This window comes from Primulina huaijiensis, unplaced genomic scaffold, assembly GCF_012295235.1.
Source record: "Primulina huaijiensis isolate GDHJ02 unplaced genomic scaffold, ASM1229523v2 scaffold40277, whole genome shotgun sequence".
NCBI lineage: Eukaryota > Viridiplantae > Streptophyta > Magnoliopsida > Lamiales > Gesneriaceae > Primulina > Primulina huaijiensis.
The window spans coordinates 334,466-356,605 of record NW_027359516.1 but is presented as its reverse complement, the minus strand read 5'-3'; the positions used below and the strand labels follow the sequence as shown (position 1 = coordinate 356,605).

Genomic DNA, 22,140 nt, shown 5'->3' with positions numbered 1-22,140 from the left:
AAAAACCTTATAGGCTTTTATACTTGTCGTATCCCTTACCGGGAGTGTGGGATGTCGTCTTAACATCCTCCCAGGATTTATAACAAGTTTTTGAAAAAATTATTTTTATTATTTCTAACAATAACATTATATTATATATTACATATATAAACAATAAATAAATAACAGTAAAATAAATATTATTACTTTTGTTACCTTTTTCTTCTGTTCGGAGCTTGGAAAAATATGGAGGACTTTTAGAGCTTCGTGCTGATAACGTGTTGTGAAAAAGTAAAAATTTACGGTAAAAAAGTAAAAATCTCAAACTCTCAAAATTATCACACTACACACTTTATAATATTTTTCTCTCAACTCAATTGTGATTTTCTTCACAAATGAGAGATCTATTTATAGAAAATTTTTACAAATAATCCAAAAATAAAATACATCATTACCTACATCATCACACACTAATTTTCAATATTCAACACCTAATTTTACCTAATTTTCAACATTCAACATTCACATTTTCAACACAAATATTTAACACATTTTTAAATAATTTTTCAACAATATATATATATATATATATCTGTGTGTGTGTGTGTGTTATACATATGTATATATTGTATATAATAATAAGACTTATTAAAAAAAAATTGGAGTCCCTGGATTACAATATAGATATGACTATACATGTATCTCATTACATTCCAGCAATGTATGCGTCTGATATGATTGGTTAAGAGAGTAAATCGTTGAGCTACAATAGCTCGATTCTTGAAATATTGAACACCGATGAATTAAATCGATTTTGGTTTTCAAATCAAGCGGAAGACAATCGAAATAATCCTTCGTAGAAATCGATTAAATATTTTGTAAAAAATTTAAAATATATGCAAGTTGAATGAATATAAATATTTTGGTTAGGTCCCAACAATGATATATCTATTAGACACAAGAATATGACCGTTTGGAAAGTTTCTGTACTGTTTCTGAAATTGCAACGGTCAAATTCGTCTTGTTGGAAGCCTAAACTGGTCAAATGGTTAACTTTGGTCAACTCAGCTGGTCGTTTAGTTCAACTAATCGTTCAGTTCTGTTGGTCAGCTGCTGGTTCAGTTCAGTTCAATTGGTGAGGCTCAGTTCAGCTGGTCTGGTTTAGTTCAGTTTCAGCCGGTGTGTTGAAATCAGCCTAGGTAATTTCAGTTTGTGCATCAACATCAGCTTCATCGTCATTTATCAACATCTTAAGCTTCGATTCAGTCTTCAACATCTGAAAATGACTTTTAGATCACCGTCTTATATTTCCAACGCATGCTGAATCGCTTAATTTCAATAATCGAGCTGAGAGATATGACCAAAATACCGCAACTGCTCAAACCCAACTGATTGCTGTTTTCGTGCAATCAGTTAGGTTATTCAGCGATCAGTTAGACCTAGATAACATCGGATTTTGTCCAACTGACGTGATATACGATTTGTTTCAAATTGAGCTTTCTGATCCGTCCAGTTGGCGGATTGTCATTTGAATCATTTAGCTGAGAGATATCAATTAAAAACCGAAACTCGCCAGAAATTCAGTTGGGTTGAATTCAGTATTTGTATATCAACAAAAAAAAAAATAATCATTGTTAGATAAATATTTTAGTATTTGTATATCAACAACAAAAAAAAAAGATAAATATTTCAGTATTTGTATATCACTCCTAATATTATCTCTACTTTTTTAATCTTCAATACTGTTTTTACCTATATTTTGAAATGGATACTTGGGGTCATTTGGTGATTTTACTTTGAAATTAAGACAGATAGAACATAATTTCCTATGCCTGATTTAGATGAATCACTGAGATTAATTTATTTTATTATGTAAAATATGATAACTAAATTGTATATTTAAAAAACAGAATGACACACATGATATTTACATATTATAATAAATATAAGTAATGTACGTGTCTCGTCAACTAGTTTATATTAAAAGTAGTACACATATGTTAAATAGTTACATTGACATGATGTTTGACATCTTTGAATATCAAATTTTATCTATTGAAGTCTTGTTAATGAATATTTAAGAAAAATAAAATAAACATATTAAAAAAATTGTATCATATCTTGATATAATTTAAAAATTCACAAAAATTATTGTGAGATTATCTCAATAGTCAATTTTATATAACGAACATCTTATTTGACTCGACTCGACTCATAAAAAAAACATTAATTTTCATGAATCGATTTATCATACAAATATAAATCCATAATTTTTTTTAAGACTAATTGGATGAAACGATAGATGGACCAAATCAACATATTTGACCCAAGTGCGTTCCCCGTTAGTTCTATTCCAGTGGACCGGACCCAAACCCGTCCGCTCGAACTAAAACCCTATTTCTTTCATTCACAGATGCAACTCCATCGTAGGAAACAGACGCGGTTAAAAAGAAGGTGATTCCTCTTTCCCAACTCTCTGTGCCTACGTATTTCAGATCCATATTGTGCGACTGTTTGTCCATTCCGATTGTTGTGCTTGGATCTTGTTTATCTGCCTCTTGAATAAGTGTTTGCTGTGTAAATCTCTATCACGTTTTAATTGGTATTCCTTTCTGCAATGTTCTTGGTGTAGAGGGATTTTATTAATTTGATTTTTAAAGGAAATTGGAGGACAGACAGCAGTATTGATGTTAATGCTTGAGTGAAATTATGATTCTTGAATTGAATAAGTGTTTGCTGTGTAAATCTCTATCACGTGTAGAGGAATTTTATTAATTTGATTTTTAAAGGAAGTTGGAGGATGGACAGCAGCATGGATGTTAATGCTTGAGTGGAATTATGATTCTGGAATTGAATAAGTGTTTGCTGTGTAAATCTCTATCACGTTTTAATTGTCATTCCTTTCTGCAAAGTTCTTGGTGTAGATGGATTTTATCAATTTGATTTTTAAAGAAATACGCTCCTTTTTATGTAAGTTGGAGGAGGCCAGACGCAGTATGAATGTTAATGCTTGAGTGGAATTATGATTCTTGAATTGATAGGAATTTAGTGCAGTACTTATATGTGAGGAATTACAATCATTCAAGACATTTAATTGCCATGAATACAACTAAGTCCCAATAAAGAAATATGACATGATCTTATCCTCTGTAGAATTCTGTCCATGTTCTTACTTGAGCATCATTGACACAACGATGGTTTGTGGGAACTTTGAGCATAACCTGTTTTAAAACAGATTCTGATTAAGGGCTCAGGTCGAATTTGATTAATTTTGATCCCTTCTGACTGAATGTGTTACTCTTCAACTTTATTTAACATCGAGCTCTTGTCCTCTCGTGTTTAGTTGTATTCCTTTTGTTGTTTTTCTAAGATATTGTAGCCAGTGAGTTGCCTTATGTCTGATCCTCTGAAGCAAGAATCTTTAGTCATTTAAATATCCCAGCTTACCTGCCAGGGTTGGTATCTTGTTACTCCACATGTTTTCAGCTTCTAGATAATTGACCACCATTCTTGTGTATCTTTTAGTACGACTTGGGCATCATCAATTTTTCCTTTGTTTCATAGAGTTATTCTTAGTCAGATTTGACATCGATTTCTTAACTAGGACATCATATACACGATTCTCATCATTTTTTCCTTTAGCCCGAAGCCTTAATCTGAAAAAACCCACATCACTCTGCTGCTATGAACTGGAAGGCGTTCTACAAGGCAATCAAGGTACACCATTATTGTCATCGTGTTTCTGCATTATGAAATTCATTGAAATACTCTCACTTGTTAATATTTCATTTTGGAAATGAGGTGCAGTATTTGTGCTGTATGAATGCCTTACCTGTTAATTAGGAATACCAATTTACAGATTCATGGACGATGGACGTTTTCGGGAATTAATGTACAAGTGGGAATATGGAAAGTGTGAAGCCCATTCTTCTTTGTACACTTACAAGTTGGGATGGACATGAGCCGGCTTTTTTGGGTTCCGCGTGTTAATTTAATTTAAAAACTATAGGTTTAAATCTATTTTGTTTTTTTTTTAAAAAAGAAATCGGATACTGTACAAATATATTAGCACAATCAACTAAAATTTGTGGAGTTTTGTATTAATTAATTTATCATCTTTTTCTATAAACTTAATTTTTTTTAAAAAAAACAGCAATTGGTTATCTTACAACCCTAGATTGAGGAGAATTTGAGTTCAGTGTGCCAAACTCTCATTCTTACGTGTACTGATACTAGAATTTTGATTAATTTTGAAGTCGTACAATAGAAGATCATCAGGTTTTCGCAGTCGTTCGACTATAAATCTGGTTGTTCCTCCCACTGGATGTACTTCGAGTGATCAACAGGATCTACAGTTTATTCGTATCTTTTACTGGGCATTTGGAGTTGCCAGCATATCGTATTGTGTTAATCACCGTTTGGCTACAGAGACTCTTGCGAAAGAGTCGAGACTAGATGCTGAGAAATATGCACGTGTAATGTCACACGGAGGTACGTAACGTTTGATAACAACAGGAAAAATACAAGAATCCCTTGGGAGATAATCTCGAACAAATATGTAAAGTGCTTATGTGATTGATGTTGTCATGTTAGATACTTCGGGGGCTGCAACAAGGCGAGACTGTTCCTAGCCACACTTTACGCTCATCAGGTATTTCATCACATGCAAATATTTTAACTTGTGGTGTTTCAAGTGAGTAGCGCCATGATGGTGTGAGTATTGCATGTGTGACAATCCAGCGAGTGAGTAGCCAACCATTATGGTGATTATGGTTGGGTAAATTGTTCTTATGAGAAGTGTTTGATAATGTGTGTTGTACGTCGTGTTGTGTGCCATAGTGTGAGCATCGTCGTAGTAAGCATGGTGAAGAATAACTAGAAACAGCATAGTAGTCTCATTTGCAAAAAACTGGAATGACGAAATGTAGTGATGCTTATATTTTTGTTGATTTTGGATGATGTTTATGTTGCTATTGTTATACTTACCTCGTGAGGTGTTGCTTCTGTTGAAGCAGGTAACAAGCATTTGACAAGCTGGAGGAATTTTGTCAAAGAATCGAAGGATTTTGCGACTCTCGTAATGTTCTATTTTGGTTTATCTTGTCTGTGTGAGAAATCAAATACTGGTTATGCATGAGAGATATACACGTGGGGTAGGTAGTCTTGACTAATCCTATGCGCAACTAAACCGGGCGTTGTTTGAAGGATAACGTTATGTGAAGCCTTGTGAATTTTGAGGTTGTGGTCTGTGGTCCTTAATATATACTTATTCTCAGGGTTCACGCGTTGTGTGCTCGATTTTTTAAAAATATTTTTGTTAAAAAAAATTAAAATGAAATCTAAATTTTCTGATTTTTAATAAATTTATTAGGTTTTTTCATAAAGTTAATTTCATTGAAAAATAGAGGGTAAAAAGTAAAAACTAGGTATTTTAGGAGAATTGTTCCAGCAATTAGAAATTTTTATGGGTTTTCTGTAATTTGATAATTTTGTGGGTTTGAAATATCAATATATCACTATGTCTTCTCTTATACAATATGTATATGTACACTTTCCAGCACACAATTCTGAAGCAAATGATGTAAATCACGAATCCAATGACAAATTTACTTTAGGACTTTGGTATCCCAATTTTTTTTACGTACGTAGATACCCAATAGAATTAATAGTGTTGTAAAATTCTTATATTTATATATATGCGTTGTTTAACTGAAATATATCTGTAAAATGCAGTCTCATGACTTTTGTCTCAAGTACATGCACACACATGAATTCCTTTTTGTTTCAGATTAATTTTTAGATATCGTAATCGTTGTGTGATGTGAATGTTTAAAAAGTGGGACTTTTCATGATTAGGAGATTAAGCATCGAAATTCTTGAATAATGAATATTTAATGTTAATTTTGATAATTTATTCGTTGTTGGATCAAAATAAATTATAAGAGTTGGAAAAAACACAAATTTCAATTCCTATTACTCTAAAATCTAAATTTATTAAATTCTCAAATGAAATTCAAAATATATTGTATATAAAATTTATTATATTTTTTTGATAATAATATATAATTTATTACATTTTTCTCTAATTTTATTATTGTAAACGTTAATGGTTATTTATCAAGTCATTAGGTTCCCAATGGATCTAAACCAAAGACGTTTAATTAATACATGATTAAGCTAAAATTCAATTTTACTTTTTAAAAAAATTGTTTTTAAATTCAATTATTTTTAACAAAGTCGACTACATATACATTTTATTTTTCAAAATTTATTTTGTTGATTAAAAGTTAAAAAAATTTATATTTATTTAAAAATTATATAATAAATAAGTATCTATCATTTTCAAAATATATTGATATTTTACTCATTAAAAATTATTTATTCAAATATTAATAAGTATATAATAAAATTGTATTTTTTCTGTCTATATTAAATTTTTTTTTTAGAAATGAATATTATATATTAATAAAATCACATTCAATAAATAATCCATATATGATAATAAAATATTTTTAATATATTGATAAAATTATAATAAAATAAATATTTATTTATTGATGTTTAAATTCAAATACGAGTAAAAAAATCATATCTGGGTAAATAAAGTTATTAATTAACTTTGCTATTAATTATTGACTCATAATTGATTCAATAAAAAATACAAAACTAAAAATATCACACTAAAATTGACATCTTGCTTTTTTATTTCTGAAAATAATAACTAATGATAAAAGAAATCATTCTTATCAAATATTTCCTTTTTGAATCATATTATGAGATATATCGGCCAGTTACATTTTAGTTTTCTTAATGTTATATACTTTATTGATAAAAAAAGTTTATTATATACTGTATACTTCATTTATCGTGCTTTATTACGTTACTTTCTTAATATTATATACTTTATGTTGAAAATAATAATATATATTTGAATGTTGAAAAATAAGAGTTGAATATTTGAATGTTGAAAATAAGAGTTGTAAATATTGAAAATTAGTGTGTGATGATGTATGTAATGATTTCTTTATTTTTAGATTATTTCCAAAAAAAATTCAATAAATAAGCCTCTCAATTTGTGAAGAAAAACACAATTGAGCATAGAGAAAATTTTATAAAGTGTGTTGTTTGATAAATTTTGTGAGTTTGAGATTTTTACTTTTAACATTTTATAATCAATCATCATATACTAAAAAACTGATTATCTGAATCGGAGATCGTATTTTCTTTTTTTATCGAATTTTTTATGGGTTCTACGAATAAGATTTCCTTTTCAACACAATATCAAACCAGACTCAAGTATTCCATTATTGATTTATTTGCAACGTAGCCCCAACAAAGCATTAACATGTGCTGCCGCTTTACGGCATTTTTTGTATTTATTATTTTATCTAAAAACAGTTTCATTTATCCACTTTTTTAGATAATATATAATATCATCTACACATCTAAATTTTGTAAAGATATATATGACATTTTTAAAGTTTGTAATCATTAATTTTGTTTCCTGAGAAGGAAAATACCTCCTGGAAGTGAATCCAAAAATGGCCTAAAACTTTTATACCGTTATCTTCGTATAAATTGCCAACCATTTGTACATGTTCCCGTTGTGGAAACTGGAAATGAAGGACATGATCGATCATACAAAACAACAGTGTTCCAATATCAGAAAACACCGCTATTGGTTTCAATCTAATACAATGTGAAGGAGAGCATCTTGCAATAGAAAAGTGGCTCAGTGTTATGTTATCATCATGTCATATTAAATAAAGTGAAACACGTTTCTTCTATTTTGTATTTGTTAAGCGTGTTTCTTATAAGCGTGCATTTTTGTATTGATATAAAAGGATACACCGTTGACGGTTATTGTAAGACATTGGATTCATTTTTAGTGAATGAAATTTTTTCACTCCTCTTGTTTCTCAGCTTCCGGTGCTCTTCAATTTCTGATACATCACAACATGAAAAAGAACAAACCAGCATCTCACCAACCGTATTTCGCTTGTGTTTGAGCTTTAGTAGCATATCCTTTAGAGCGTCGTTCGGCCAACTCCATCTCTTTTTGTTTCATGTAAAAAAGCTAAGACCCAATCTGGTGCTTCCTCTTTTTTGCTCACCAATAAAAGGCAAAATGAATTTCAATTCTAATCAATACCATAAATATTTACATAAAAAAAAAGCTCTAGAATCACAAATCGCGAAATAATTTCATTTACATCAATAAAATTAATGCAAATTTAGAAGTGGAGAGAGTAGGAGATAAGGGAAAGCTGAGGAATTTTCTGGGTAAATAAAGTTATTAATTAACTTAAGCTATGAATGAATATTTAACTAAATAAAATGAGATATATCAAAAGGATAAAAAAGATATAGTTTTGAGGTAGACTTGTATCTCTATGTACTAATTTGTAGTCTCCAAACCAAAATCAAACCCTACGATCTTTAAGAATTTAAACCTTCTAATTATGGGCTGAATTATTACATGTAATAAGTCATTAGTCATGTTTTTACAACCACTTGTATGTGCAAGAATTGTGTTACCTGTAACCAAAATAAAATGCATAAACCTAGCAGGAAGTGCATCCGTCCAACCTCAATTTATTTAACTAGTATATATAAGTGAAGGGCGAGGACTTTCCATGCTGCAGGTTGATAGCTCGAATCATGTTCGGCATCTTCTTCTTTGTTTTCTGCTTATAATAAGTTCTTAAAATTCAAACTAGATGCTAATTTCAAAATTTTCAATTGACGAGACCCAATCTAGTTCATATAATATTCTTATCATCAACCATACTTGTATAACATTAGGTTAAAAGCAGCAAAACGGAACTACTTTTGTACATACAGAGAACTTCACAAACCAAGGGTTGCTTGTTTAAGAGGTGGATTCGATGTTTGCCTATTGATGTTGCAAATGTCAAAAAGTCCTTAGAAATCATAATTCTGACAATCAAACAGATTCCTTCGCAATTGAATAAACCAGATCTACAGCAAGACAACGGAACTACGTACGTACACAAAGAACTTAATTCACAAACCAAGAATTCGGATGTTTGCCTATTGACGAAATATATATATAAAAGAAAATAGGGTTCGGTGGACAACAAAGTACACTGAGCCAAAATCTCAATTTAAGCCCATCACATCTGCCTAATTTAGTAATTTTAATGCTGGAATTGGAACTAGCATTCGTTTTTTATAATTATAATTATAATTACTAGGAAACTTGCATAGAATTTTTATCCAATTTTCAAAATGATAACAATAAATTAATGATGCTACGAATACACACTTAATTATAGTCAAAGAAACTTGAGGAATTTAAAATTAATGAGTCATGTTACACACATTATGATATTTTTTATTTTCAAAGATAATAGATAATAATTTTTTTTATAAAAAACTAATTGGATTCAAGGGATTTTTGTACAAAATAGGTGTACTTCCTACTTTTTCTTTAAGAGTAGGTACGGTATCACATATCAAAGTTCTTGCGACGTCTCTTTAACATGTGACGCCCATTTCTCCGCATTGCGGAATGCTTTTCTATTTTTCGCCGATTAGCCGTGTGAAATTTTAGCATGTGACGCCCATTTCTCTGCGTTGGGGAATGTTTTCCTATTTTTCGCCGATTAGCCGTGTGAAATTTTAGTTATGGGGCTCGAACTATTGTGGTGTAGCGTCGAGTTTATTGAATCACAGCTTCGATATTCTTGGATTTAGCCGTTTAGATTCTCATATTTTATACGTGGTAATGTGGTATGAATATTGTGATTCTTGAATTGATATGAATTTAGTGCGGTAGCTGAGCGAGACTGTTATACCTATACGTGAGGATTTACAATCGTTCAAGACTTAAATTAATTTATCATGAATAGAACCAAGTCCCGATGAAGAAATGCCGCATAATTTTATCTTCTGTCGATTTCTGGCCATGTTCTTACTTGAGCATCATTGACCGGCTGGTCGGCTCGGATATATACGAGGATGGTTGGTGCCTGGTGTGGACCTTTAACTCATTTGAGTTTAAACTGTTTTAAAACAGATTCTAAATAAGGACACAGGTCGAATTCTGTTAATTTTGATTCACGGAATGTGTTACTACTCTTCGACTTTATTTAACATTGAGCTCTTGTCCTCTTGTATATAGTTGCATTCATTTTGTTCTTTTTCTAAGATATTGCAGGTCCTTGGCCACTCTCTCGGCCTTGCATGGATGGGTATGTATTAGTTTATTTGGTCCCATTATATTGGGCTGACTCATTTGCCACCCAGTTCTCCACCACCGACTCTGATCAGTTCGATTCGTTCCACCCTAAACTGTTGAATCTGAATTTGACTCATTCTGTTTCGTATATAAATATCGAGAATTGAAATCTCTTTGTCAAACTATTTTTTTTTTTTTTTTTGTAATTTCTCTTCAAGGTCAAAGATCAACCCCATCAACTCATGCTTAAAAATGGTTTCATGTCTCTTTGCCAAACTTTCTTTTGTCAAATTGCATATTATTCAAGATTCCTCGAGCATCATCTACATGGCAACTGTTAGATTCCTCAACTTCTCCATCATCCACTAGTTTTGTTCCGAATCAAACCCGAATATTCATTCTCTCCGACATTTTCATAATATCTTAGTAGATCCTATCCCCTCCCAGCTCCACACCGGATGTCCCGGCTGCCATACGGAGTACGTCCTCGAACAAGGAGGCATTTCCCATTATATCGACATGCGCACCGTCTGTACGCCCCTCCACTCGAATCATCGATCCGATTAAGAAAATATCGGTTACTTGTAATATTTAGTAGTTATTAAAAGAAGCAGGGCATGCGCATAATTGTTTCTGGGCACGGTGTTTGAGGAGACGCATGCTATGATGACATTTTGCACGGACACTTGTGATCTACCAACAACGGCTCGGTGTTCAGATACGGGGGAATTAATTGAATGGTCAAACAACATTGTGGAAAATGACCAGGATTATAATACTCGTATTTTAAATAAATAGATCAATTAGTTGCTACCCCAAAAGTTATAATGTATGATCTGACGTGCAACTCAAATCTTTACGATGATCACGTGTCGAATCAGTAAGAATAATTATTTAGCTCTAACAATCTATCTATTATCCGATGATTGTTCTTTTTATGCCCTTCCAATTTGAAACATTGAAATATACCGAGTTATGATACATGGTTTGTCTGAAGAAAGGAAAGACAAACACCTAACCAATTCACAACTAGTTGTATTTGGTTAATTGAATTTCTATGTTTATCTATTTAATTTTTATTGGTGTATGGTTTATTGAAATTTGGTTTTAAATAAGTTATTGTTAGTAACTTAGATATCTCAAAAGCTTATTAAAAAGACTACAATCTCAGTTTGAATGTTCTGAAGTCGTAGTTGGATTGTGATAAACATTGGGAGATTTGAAATCTATCATGCAACCTCAAAAAAATTCAAGCTCTTGAAACAGGGGACTTTTTATTTCTTATGCCAAAAGCCTGAGTGGTCCCAGTACAAGAAGCTTGTGAGAACATTTAAGTAATTGGCGAAACTTATTTAAAACCGAAACTTAAATTATAATTACACTAATAAAAATGAGAGACAGATACAAGTAACCAATTACAACTAATTGAAAATTGGACTAAAAGCAAGAGGATAAACTCAAAAATATCAATCAACGATAGTATAAGCAAAGATCACCCCGGTGTTTGTCTTTCCATTCTCCAAACAAAACATGCTATCAGAATTTCATATATTCTCAATGTTTTAAATTGGAAGGGCATAGAAAGAACAAATTCAGGGAAATAAAAGGCTGAACAATGTCGCTCATCCCAGGAAAATGAAGGTGTACCCATTGTGCAGAATGCAATACTTCCTACAAGCAATGCAATTTGATAAGCAACAAAAAAATCTAGCTTATCCAAGACTGGAGCGTAATCCACGGCGATCACAATTGCTCCCAGAAATAAAGGGGATTAAAGCTGTACTTTTGATTTTTTTTAAAAAAAATACTTTTCCATGCACATACGTGATGCGACTCGAACAAATGGTTGCAAATACTATTATGCATCCATCAACTGAAGCTCAAAGTTTTGGCCTTCAGTGTGCCACCAGACTTGTCCAATCTCAGACATGTGTAACGAGTGACTGGCCATTTTCTACTCAAAGCAGGCTTCACGCATATGCCATTCATCCCCAGTTCGTTCGGAGCATATTATTCAAGACATAAGTAAAAATTTATACTACCTCCACTCACGGCAATGGCCACATTTCCAGCCGTTCTCCCAAGATGACGACTCAACCCATGGCGAACAATGGCTGTGTATCCACATACCACATTCCTGGCAAGAAAGATCAGGGTATGGTTCGGAATGAGAACAAATCTTACAAGGAAGTGTTTCTACGGACAAGGTTGGTTCTTCCTGATCACAAGATATTTCGAGCAATCCATTTTCTGGAAGGAAAGACCTATCCCAATTTTCTGTAGCTTTTTCCAGGGATTCATTGCCATTTGTGTGATCAACGTCATCAGATGCAAGCAACTCATTGAAAGAGAAGTAGGTCTGAGGTTCGAAGTCCATATCGTCACATCCAAGGGAATCGTAGTCCAAAGTTATACCATCATCGAAGTTATCATGAGAAACAATCCATTCAACTTGAGGGGGTGATGATTCCTGCATATAGCTCTTACCATTTGCTTCCAATTTTTCGGATGCTTCAAACTGAAAGGAATTGGTAGACGAGTTACAGTCCAAGTTGTTTTCTTGCATTATTCGTCTCCTGAAGGGTAGTTTTTCTGTAGAGTTTGCGACATTTGATTTGACCTGAAACAGATCTCCAGGGCAAGGATAATCTACTTGATTTTCTTGTCTGACAAGTCTTCTGACTGGTAGTTTTCGAGTCTCAGGCACAGATACAGAGGCATTACTCCATCTGTATTCCACATCTGCCTTGTCCTCAGTAAATTGCTCAACATCAGAAAGAGAAAAGAGAAGAGGATCATCAGCTGTTGAGTGGCTAATTTCAGCCTTAGTGGGTAATGTAGAATAAGCCGGCAGATCTTCCTCGTACTGCTTGCCTATCACACCAAAGTCGGATTCCATCTCCGAAATCTCCTCCTTTGAAGGCTGTTTTTGCTCTATTTTGTCTTCCAAAGCCTTCTTTTTTTCAGTATCCATGTATGGACACATGGGAGATCTTATCCTCCGACACTTGCAGCATTTGAATCCGATCAAAGAAAAAATCTTAGACTCGTGCAGTCCTAAGGCATCAGCGTGAAACCAACCTGCAATAGGCACAAAGAAAAAAATTGATCACTCTTGCACAGATGCAAATAAAAAAACAGTTCAAACTATAAGCATAAGATCAAATTTAAGATGTGGTCCTGAAAAAACACATACATTCGCATGTTTCACAGCGAATGTACATTAGGTCACTGTTACATGGCTGATTGCAAAGCCGGCAGGAAGGTTGTATCAAATCCAGATGTGGATTGCCTCTCAAAAGAATGTTTTTCAACCTGAAATCGATGCTCGCAGTTTCACAATTCCTCTTCCCCCATATCAAACCCCAGTTTTTAATTTTACTGTTCTTGGCAAGTGAAGAGCGATTGACAGATTTAACCTCAGAAGAATGCTCCACAGTTCTCACAGGTGCTGATGATCCTTTATATCCTGCTAAATTTCCACCTTTTTTGGCGGTACCAGCTTTTCTAATGTCTTGTCCATGAAGGAGCAAAGGACTTGTAGGCGACCCATTGCTACTTTCAACTTGTGTGCGCACCTGAGTCTCACAGCATCGCTTGCATGTGATAAAAAACTCAACCTCCTCGTTCACATTAACTGTTGAACTGGAAGCACATTGATCGTGACAAAAACCTGGCCAGAGAAACCTTGATAAGTTAAATTATTCATTAATACAAGCCATAAATTTAGACACGTTGATGAAATGCAAATATTACATCCGGTTACACACAAGAACCAGATCATGGCATAACTACGATGTGAAAGGTGAAAAAAAAACCCACCGCTCATTTCATCGATAACGATTAATTTCCATTAGACTAATTTGAGTCGAGTCTTTGGTGTCCAATATTGTACAGATAGATATATGGGTTGGAAGTGGTGAATATGCAAACTGACAATTATACCATGTCTTCTCGATTTTCCAAATACTTCTTAAAGGTAAGATTCAATCTTCACACATTTGTTGTCTCACGGGTTTGTACCAAGTTGGGGTCCATGTCAGTCCATAAGGAATGCACCCAATGAAGCTCAAAACATGTTGCAGTTAAAATAAATAAATAAAGCTCAACCTGTGTGCCTCAACACAAACTAAAACACAGCCTCTTTGATAATGTGTGCCCCTTAACAATAGAACCCACCCGCACTTTTAAGTCTCTGTGTAGAGACAGCAAATACAAAATAAAATGCAGGAAAGTAACATTTCATGCTCGCTTATAGAATAACAACCACTTGTTTTTTTGTCATTTAATAGCTCGTAATGTATATTCTTATAATAATGATGACGACGATGATTATGATGTGAAAAAATTCCTTTCGAATATTTAGAACATAGAATATCCTTTGGGAGCTTCACTTCAATGAACCGCATGCTTCACGTAGCATTTTACATCAAGACTACTATTACTAGGCACATCTGTTCGCAACACTTCAAATAATTATGCGCCCGCACCCCTATCCTGGGTTATTATGATGTGAAAAAATAGTTTCGCGTATAGGCTAATGAAGACTGAGTACTTATTTTACTTTTATTGTTATTTAATAGTTTGTAATTAATAATTATACATTAGATTATACCAGATGAAACTATTTTCAAATGTTTTCAAATGTTTTGATTAAATGATCTCTTTTGGGACACTTTCTTTCATCAAAGTATGTGGCTACATAGCACCTCGGGCACAGACTTTACCATACCAATAAGCCTTAAGAATGTCCTGTACTTTAATGACTAAGCCTCGATAACTCCGCGATTTTTCCTTTCTTAAAAAGGAAAGACCATGATTTAATTTGAACACATGATAATTTACACACCAGCAAAACATGCTGCGCTACAAAGATTTACTTCAATGTTCTATCCATAAACATGGAAGCTCATAGCCTACAAAACCCAAAGGACAATAATGATGTTTGGTAAAAAAATTGCATGGAAGGTAAACTTGCACAACTAAAACGTTGCTTTAAGAAATTAATAGGAAGCGACAAAAATATCAGGGGAAATTAGCAAGTCAAAACCACCACCACCAACCCCCCATTCCAGTATAATTTGTCGATAGCAATTTGCACCTGTCTCACATGAATGACAAATTTGTTCAGGCTCAGAATATAACCCCTTTTGTGGTGAAAGTGAGAACTCGGTTGAGTTCACAAAAAAGAACACAAGTATTTTTTAAAAATTTTGACAACATAAATAGCTCAGTTGGGGTTTACATTTCATCAATAACACAAGGGGGTTAATTGTCGTATTACCAAAGACAGTTGACTTCGAAATATGAAAAGCTAAAGAAAAAATAATTGGCGAAGCTGTGAGATAATTAGTACACTGTACACTAAATCATATAATGAAGATCCGTAATTATTAGAAAGACTCCATAAGTTCTAACCTCTGAAACTACACCAATGTTCCTTCTTGTTTGACAATAATTTTTGGTAAAACAATGGAACACGTACATTTCAACATATATAAGGAGTTGAGCTAAAAAAAATTAAAGCAAAACAAGAATATGGTTCATTATCACAATACCTTGGCATGCATTGCATTGGACAGCATTCCTGACATCAAAACATCCAAAATATTAATGAATGGGAAAAAAGTTGAGTGAACTCAAAGAGATGATTGGAAAATGTGTAGTGTAAAATACCTATACAAGAGGTCTAGATTGCAAGAACAACAATAATCCTTTTCCATGTTATCTCGTTTCAGAGAGAGATATGCAAATATATTTTTATGCAAAGCTTTCAACTGCTTCCTCTGAAGTTTGGATAACTCATCCACAGGCTTGTCTTTCTGTGTTTTTTCTTCATATTCTTTGATAAGATATAACGGAATTCGTGTCTCTGAAAACCAATATCTTTCCTTACCATCATTTGTCGTTCGCTCGATTTCTGCAATGTTCTTCATGACGCGAGATGGAAGGTGCTTCTGATTACCAAAAGCAACACAATATCTAATTTCATGCTCTAAAATTTTCTTATCACTAACGGAAGCATTTCTGAAAGCAGAAGCTTCTGTCTCAGGCCCTTTTCCATCATAGGCAACCTGTTCTGGACGAACAAGATCACTCCACCTCACATGAAAATCCATGCATCTGACCTGATGCAAACCCATGTGTACAAATTAGAAGAATACCCTAAAAAAAAACTGATTGCTACTTGATTTTTTTTTTGTCAAAAATACCAAGGTACAGGCATATAGCATCATATATATCTATTATTATGATCAATAAATAACAAGCACCTGATGTGCAAGCTGTGCTGTGCTTCTGCTCATTTCAACCGCTGACCGCCAAACAAGCTGCCGGGTTCTTTTAGGAGTTTCTTGACCTTCTAGATAATATATTCCAGGTATTTTCTTTGAACAACCTGCTATGTTTACTTGTCAGAAAAATACATCTGAATTTCCGCAAAATTATAACCACAAAAAAAGAGTATAACAATTGTTCAATAGACAAAGAAGTCAATAAGCTTTCAGCTTCACTGAAGAACAAGAAAAGGTGTGTGTGAGTCCCTCTCACCTTTCCGAGCTGCTTTTCTAATCACTGAACGTGGAAGAAACCCTCTCTGGAGTACAAGCTTCGACAATGAACTACCTCGCCACCAGGTGAAGTCAGATGGCTCATCCTGACAATCATCAACTGCAACATCGACCACAGTAGAGGGTTTCCGACCACGCCTACCTGGCCTGCGCTTCTGAGTTGATCCAGTAACAATCACTGCCACTTTTAAAGTGGAAGGTTGGTTCGAAATACCATCAAAGAGCCTTATCCAATCTTCTGAAAGTGCAATTTTACGTATATTTTCCTCAAGCTGCAAATACAAACCACGTTCATATAACGCTGTGCACACATAATATCACAACTCTCAAGCACAAAGAATTACAAATAACACAAATAATCTAAACTGGCACAGATGGCACAAGTTAGAGATTTAACCAAAAGCCGCACACAAGATAAAGTACATGTATCACACTATCCTGCATTATTGTAGTCTAAATGCAACAGTGCGTTCATAATGAAAAGTGAGAAAATGCATGCATGGTAGTACAAAATAAATTGTGGATAGGTAGAAGAGAGAGCCATCCACCACAAAAAAACACCAAACACTGATGAACTATATTAGCTATATAAACAACCACTTAGATTTATAATCAACTGCCAACCAGACAACCAACAGTAACTAGAAGACTTACTTCAAGTAAAATGATCTTTATTGCATTGCAAGTGGAAGCCCGTTCAACTTGTTTCCGCCATCGCATTCTAAAAGCATCATTAAGGAAGGGACCAACTAAAAGACCTCTTAAGCTCTCCTCTATAAACAATATATATGTTGCCATACGAGGAAGCCTCCCATCCCCGTTGTTCATAGGACAAACACCAGAAAACACCTTGATAGACCCTTTAATGGAATTTGAAACGGCTGCATTTAACAAGCATCCTCTCCTGCTTGAAACTGGAGCCTTACAAGAAAAGCACCAGCTGCACCTTTCTCTTGGGATTTCAACAAGCTTTTTCTCGGTGTTTGGCCAGAAGAATCGCGTAGCTGCCAAGGAGAATGCTTTCAGCTGAAGCGAAACACTGTCAGTCAAACCCTTTCGACGGTTATGTAAGTGGCGAGACTCGGGAACTTGATTTTCCTCGGAGGAAAGAATGGCCAAATTGGCAGCTGCAGAAGCAGCAAAATCTCCATGTAAATAATAATTTATATAATCAGCTGGGTTGAATGAAGATCCCGTGTATAAGCAACCACCATGTCTTCCATACATGTTTCCGTCAACAATGTTACCAGGTTCCCGGAAAGTACGAGACATTCCAATCAAAGAATTACCAATCACAGAGCCATTATTATTTTTTGTTGCGAGTGTAAAAGTTTCTGTCACACTTGAAGTGCTTTGTTGACTAAACTCACAAGGATCAGCAGGCTGGACGGTTAAACCACTGAACAAAGTCGGGTCAGTTGTCTCTGGCTGGTCATACTTAGGCACATACAAAAAATTATCACATAAACCAGGTTTTTTAACACAAATCATATGTTCTGAGTTAGCCATATCTGCTGAACTAATACCAGTAACGCAGCTTCCAACATTATCAACCACATTCATGTCCTGGACTGACTTATACAACAAATTAAGGGATTGAGCAGTACATTCACCACTACTTTCCCCATTTGCTAACTGCAAGCCAGTTTCAGAAACCTCATAATGTGGTAAAATGATTTCTGGCAGTTCCCAACAATGCATTATCTCCCTGCATATTTCTGAATACAAATTGACATGTTCTGCTTTTGAATAAAGTGCATGGAGGACTCTAGGAATGTCATGTCTACTGTAGTATCTAAGGCAGGTCCAAGAGTTAATTGAGGCGTTCAATCTGCAAAATTACAGGCAACAAAGAAACAGCAAGAAGTTCAGAAACATCTAACTTACACAATGACATCAGGAAAAACAACTCAATGTTAAGCAGGAGAGAATGAAGGCCAACTGGCAGGTACATCTTAGTCAAGGAAAGAACTAATATTATATTATAATACAAAGGTGAAAAGAAATTAGAAACATACACGAGCAAATGATCGCACGTAGCAACAAAAACCTGTTTGTATGGATCGATACCACAAATATTTCCTCCTCTCAAATCCACTCCGCGTGAAAGTTTAGGTTCAGTTGAGTTTATTTTACACTCAGGACAGTACCAGGAGCCCTCTGCTATATGCATCTTGTTCAGTCCTAAGCATCTTGAGTGGTAAGATGACGGGCAGCCATCACAGCAGAGCAGAAATCCATCCATTCCACAAAGACGGCATTCATCACCATTACCATCCTTTTCAGTAGAACTTCCCCCTGGTTCACCTACTTGAGATCCCGTCGAATGGCTGATAAAAGACTGTATCTCGTGATGCTCTGTAATGCCTTGTGTTACTAGTCTGTCGTTACAGGAAGAGGTTTTAGAGTATCTAGGATGCACTCTTCTAGGAACGCCAGTAGAAGCAAATACCGCACTTCTATCCACGTCTATTCCAACTTCAGCTTCCTCACGCGCATCCATTTCTGATCTTAGCTCTTCAGAATCCAAAACATCGTCACATAATATCTGCAAAACTTTTAACTTCCTTCCAGCTGACAACGTGTAATAATCTCTCTCCAGTGAATGGGTATGAAAATCTTTCCAGTCAGGTCCATTTGTATAACCCATCACCAACAGATAATGGACCACATAAACAGGCCAAGTCAACGCATCAAGCAAGCTCCAGTCCAGGCACCTAAATGCAGAAGGATGATAAAGTTTTATATTGCTACAAACAAAAATTGATGCTAAAAATTGGAGGATGCTGAAAGATAAGCACGGATGACCATTTACAGTAAATGATTGTCAATTAGGAAAAAAACGGGTTGTCTCGCCTAAATTGTCTTTCATTACAGACTTGTTTTCATGATAACACAAACCAGAACAAACTCGAACATTTTAGATTTAACGAAACAGGAGAACAACAATCATAGGCAAAGAGGGATAACTTGCCTCACCGACTGTCTAAGGGTATCGTATGCAAAGCTATGAAAAATTTAGTAGCGTCAAAGATTTTCCATCATTCCATATTACTACCCAAAAAGAGATAAACTCGTATAGAACATTTTTGAAACGTACCTGAGACATTTTAGCGCAAGCTCTGAACCCTCTGATGAGAGCCTCTCGAAATGGCGCTTCAGGATATGGATTAGAGCAACATGAACAGAATCCAACAATGTATTTGTAACAGAACAATTAAGTGCCCCCACAAATTCGTCTAATCCAAAGGGGTAAAGAAACAGCTGCACACTAAAGGAACGAAGTAAAGCGTACACAGAGAGAAGTTGTGAAACATACTCCTCTGGAACACCAATGTGCCCAGAAGAAGGAGGCAATTCAGGTGGTGGAACAAGTGGCAGTTCCATGTCTAGAATAGAATCCTGATCTCGAGCATTCTCACAAGAATCACTCGATGAATCTGCGTCGGCGTCAGGGAGAACCTCTTCTACTTCATAATTACCAGCTTCATCATTTCTTGATTCAACTGGCAACAATAAATCAACCTGATCAGCACATTCTGTCACCATACTTTCAACTTTCAAAGACTTTGGATTTACTTCTTTACTTAGCAAACTGTCCAACTTCTCTTTCCTCTCGGGCCATTTACCAATCAAATCACCATCGTCAACCAAACAAGACCTAAGTTCACCACTATTCAAATCTTCACAATCCCCATCCTCGTAGCTTATCCTATACAAACCTGAAGCATACGACACAATTTTCCCCAAAAACAACCCACTGCCCTGAAACTCTTTCAGAACATATCTACCAACAAATTTTAGTGACCTAGTCTGCAACAGCTTCTTGCCCTCACAATCCACGGTCACATCCTGTACATCAATTATCTTCCTTTTTCTTCCCCTCCGCTTTGGAGGCGGAGGCGCAACCAACTCGAACTCCATTCCAATCACCGTCGGTAATTCAATACCAAAAAACCCTAAATATTCTCCGAAATTGCGGGATTTGCTTCCTGCAATTACATCATCATCAGTAAACAGTAGCCGCTCTCAGCAAACCTATCAGATTCCATCGACACACGCTACACAAAATAATGTTAACAACAGGCAAACCAAATGCCCAATTATAGAACTTTTTAAGATTCGCGAACAAAAAAGGCTGCAAATTAACATCAGAACGTAAATTGCATAAGAATGGAAAAAATAACAAAAAACGAACCATTCAGTTAATCGATTTATTCCGATACATATGAAAAACAAAAAATTTACAACTGAATGTTCTCTGCGAGACACGACCAAAAAAAGGATAAAAACAGATACGCAATTAGTTTACGGTACCTTTTCCTCCTCAAGCTAATGGAAAACCGCCATTGAAGAAGAAAACGAAGAGAAAAATTAAAATCTAGTGGGTGAGGGACGCGTTGATGTGGATGGGGGACAATGGTAAAGGAGCCCTAACCATAAGGGGCTTCGTCACTCTTCTGTACTTCGTGTCAAACCGGATTGGACCATCATTATACTTGACCCGTTTTGACCCATATTATTCGACCCAACTTCAGAAAATCGGGGCGGCCCATCCCCGTAAATTTAGTTTTGCTTAAATTAAATGTTTGATCAATTGCGTTTGGTGGGAGAGAGTGGGAATTAATTCTCAATTAGTTGAATGGTTTTATATATTAAAAAAAAGTATTATTATTTTTAAAATTTAACATTTATATATTACTCGAAATAAAATCGTCCTCTCAACTTTATGGAATACTTTCAACGGCATAAATAAATATTAGTCCCAAATAATCGGAATCAAATGTCAATCAATTATTACTATAAAAATATAAATTATCATAAAAAATGATTAAAACACAATTATATTTTTAATAAAAAATTAATCTCCTTAAATTTGACCAAAATTTTTGTGAGATGGTCTCACGAGTCAATTTTGTGAAACGAATATCTTATTTGAGCCACTCATGAAAAATATTATTTTTAATGTCAAAAATATTACTTATTATTTTAAATATGGACAGAGATTACTCGTCTCACGGATAAAGATCTGCAAGACTGTCTCACAAAAAACATAATAAAAATTTGTGGTCTACATTAAACTACATTTAACTTCCATGTATTTATACATAAATTGTATGTCAATTATACTTTAGAAGTAAAATCTTATTCCAAAATTAAAAAGTTGAAATTTTATGGTATATAATTAAAATGATGATATATAAAATTTAAATATTTTTTTTATAATGTTTCTCGTCACGAATATATATAGTGAAATGCTGAAAGCTGTAAATTTTATGTTTGTAGAAAATTAAATATACAGCAGGCTATCTATTTTAATTGCAAATTGAACCAAGGAAATGGGTTGCTGGTTTATTCGTGGGTCGACTCGATTTGGGTGGGATCCGG

The 22,140-nt window shown here is 34.4% G+C and overlaps 2 protein-coding genes across 3 annotated transcripts; one reads left to right on the top strand and one right to left on the bottom strand.

The window, feature by feature from the left end:
* The first annotated feature begins 2,305 nt into the window (after nucleotides 1-2,305).
* LOC140969221 (uncharacterized) lies at nucleotides 2,306-5,210 on the top strand. The gene is made up of 5 exons (XM_073430497.1): nucleotides 2,306-2,433; nucleotides 3,622-3,696; nucleotides 4,236-4,470; nucleotides 4,573-4,630; nucleotides 4,995-5,210. The coding sequence occupies exons 2-4, from the start codon at nucleotides 3,664-3,666 to the stop codon at nucleotides 4,608-4,610; spliced, it is 306 nt and encodes a 101-aa protein (XP_073286598.1). The 5' UTR covers nucleotides 2,306-2,433; nucleotides 3,622-3,663; the 3' UTR covers nucleotides 4,611-4,630; nucleotides 4,995-5,210.
* A 5,260-nt stretch (nucleotides 5,211-10,470) lies between these two features.
* On the bottom strand, nucleotides 10,471-21,229 carry LOC140969255 (DDT domain-containing protein PTM-like). 2 transcript variants are annotated; one of them, XM_073430558.1, is made up of 10 exons: nucleotides 21,070-21,229; nucleotides 19,853-20,890; nucleotides 18,771-19,469; nucleotides 17,407-18,583; nucleotides 16,733-17,024; nucleotides 16,456-16,580; nucleotides 15,860-16,311; nucleotides 15,742-15,770; nucleotides 13,380-13,856; nucleotides 10,471-13,264 (listed from the first exon to the last, which is right to left on the bottom strand). In XM_073430558.1, exons 2-10 carry the CDS (start codon nucleotides 20,674-20,676, stop codon nucleotides 12,222-12,224), a joined length of 5,118 nt encoding a protein of 1,705 aa, XP_073286659.1. In that variant the 5' UTR covers nucleotides 20,677-20,890; nucleotides 21,070-21,229; the 3' UTR covers nucleotides 10,471-12,221. The 2 variants fall into 2 exon arrangements, with proteins under 2 accessions (XP_073286659.1, XP_073286660.1); XM_073430559.1 differs by having other exon boundaries at nucleotides 19,853-20,744; nucleotides 21,070-21,228.
* Between the last annotated feature and the right edge of the window lie 911 nt (nucleotides 21,230-22,140).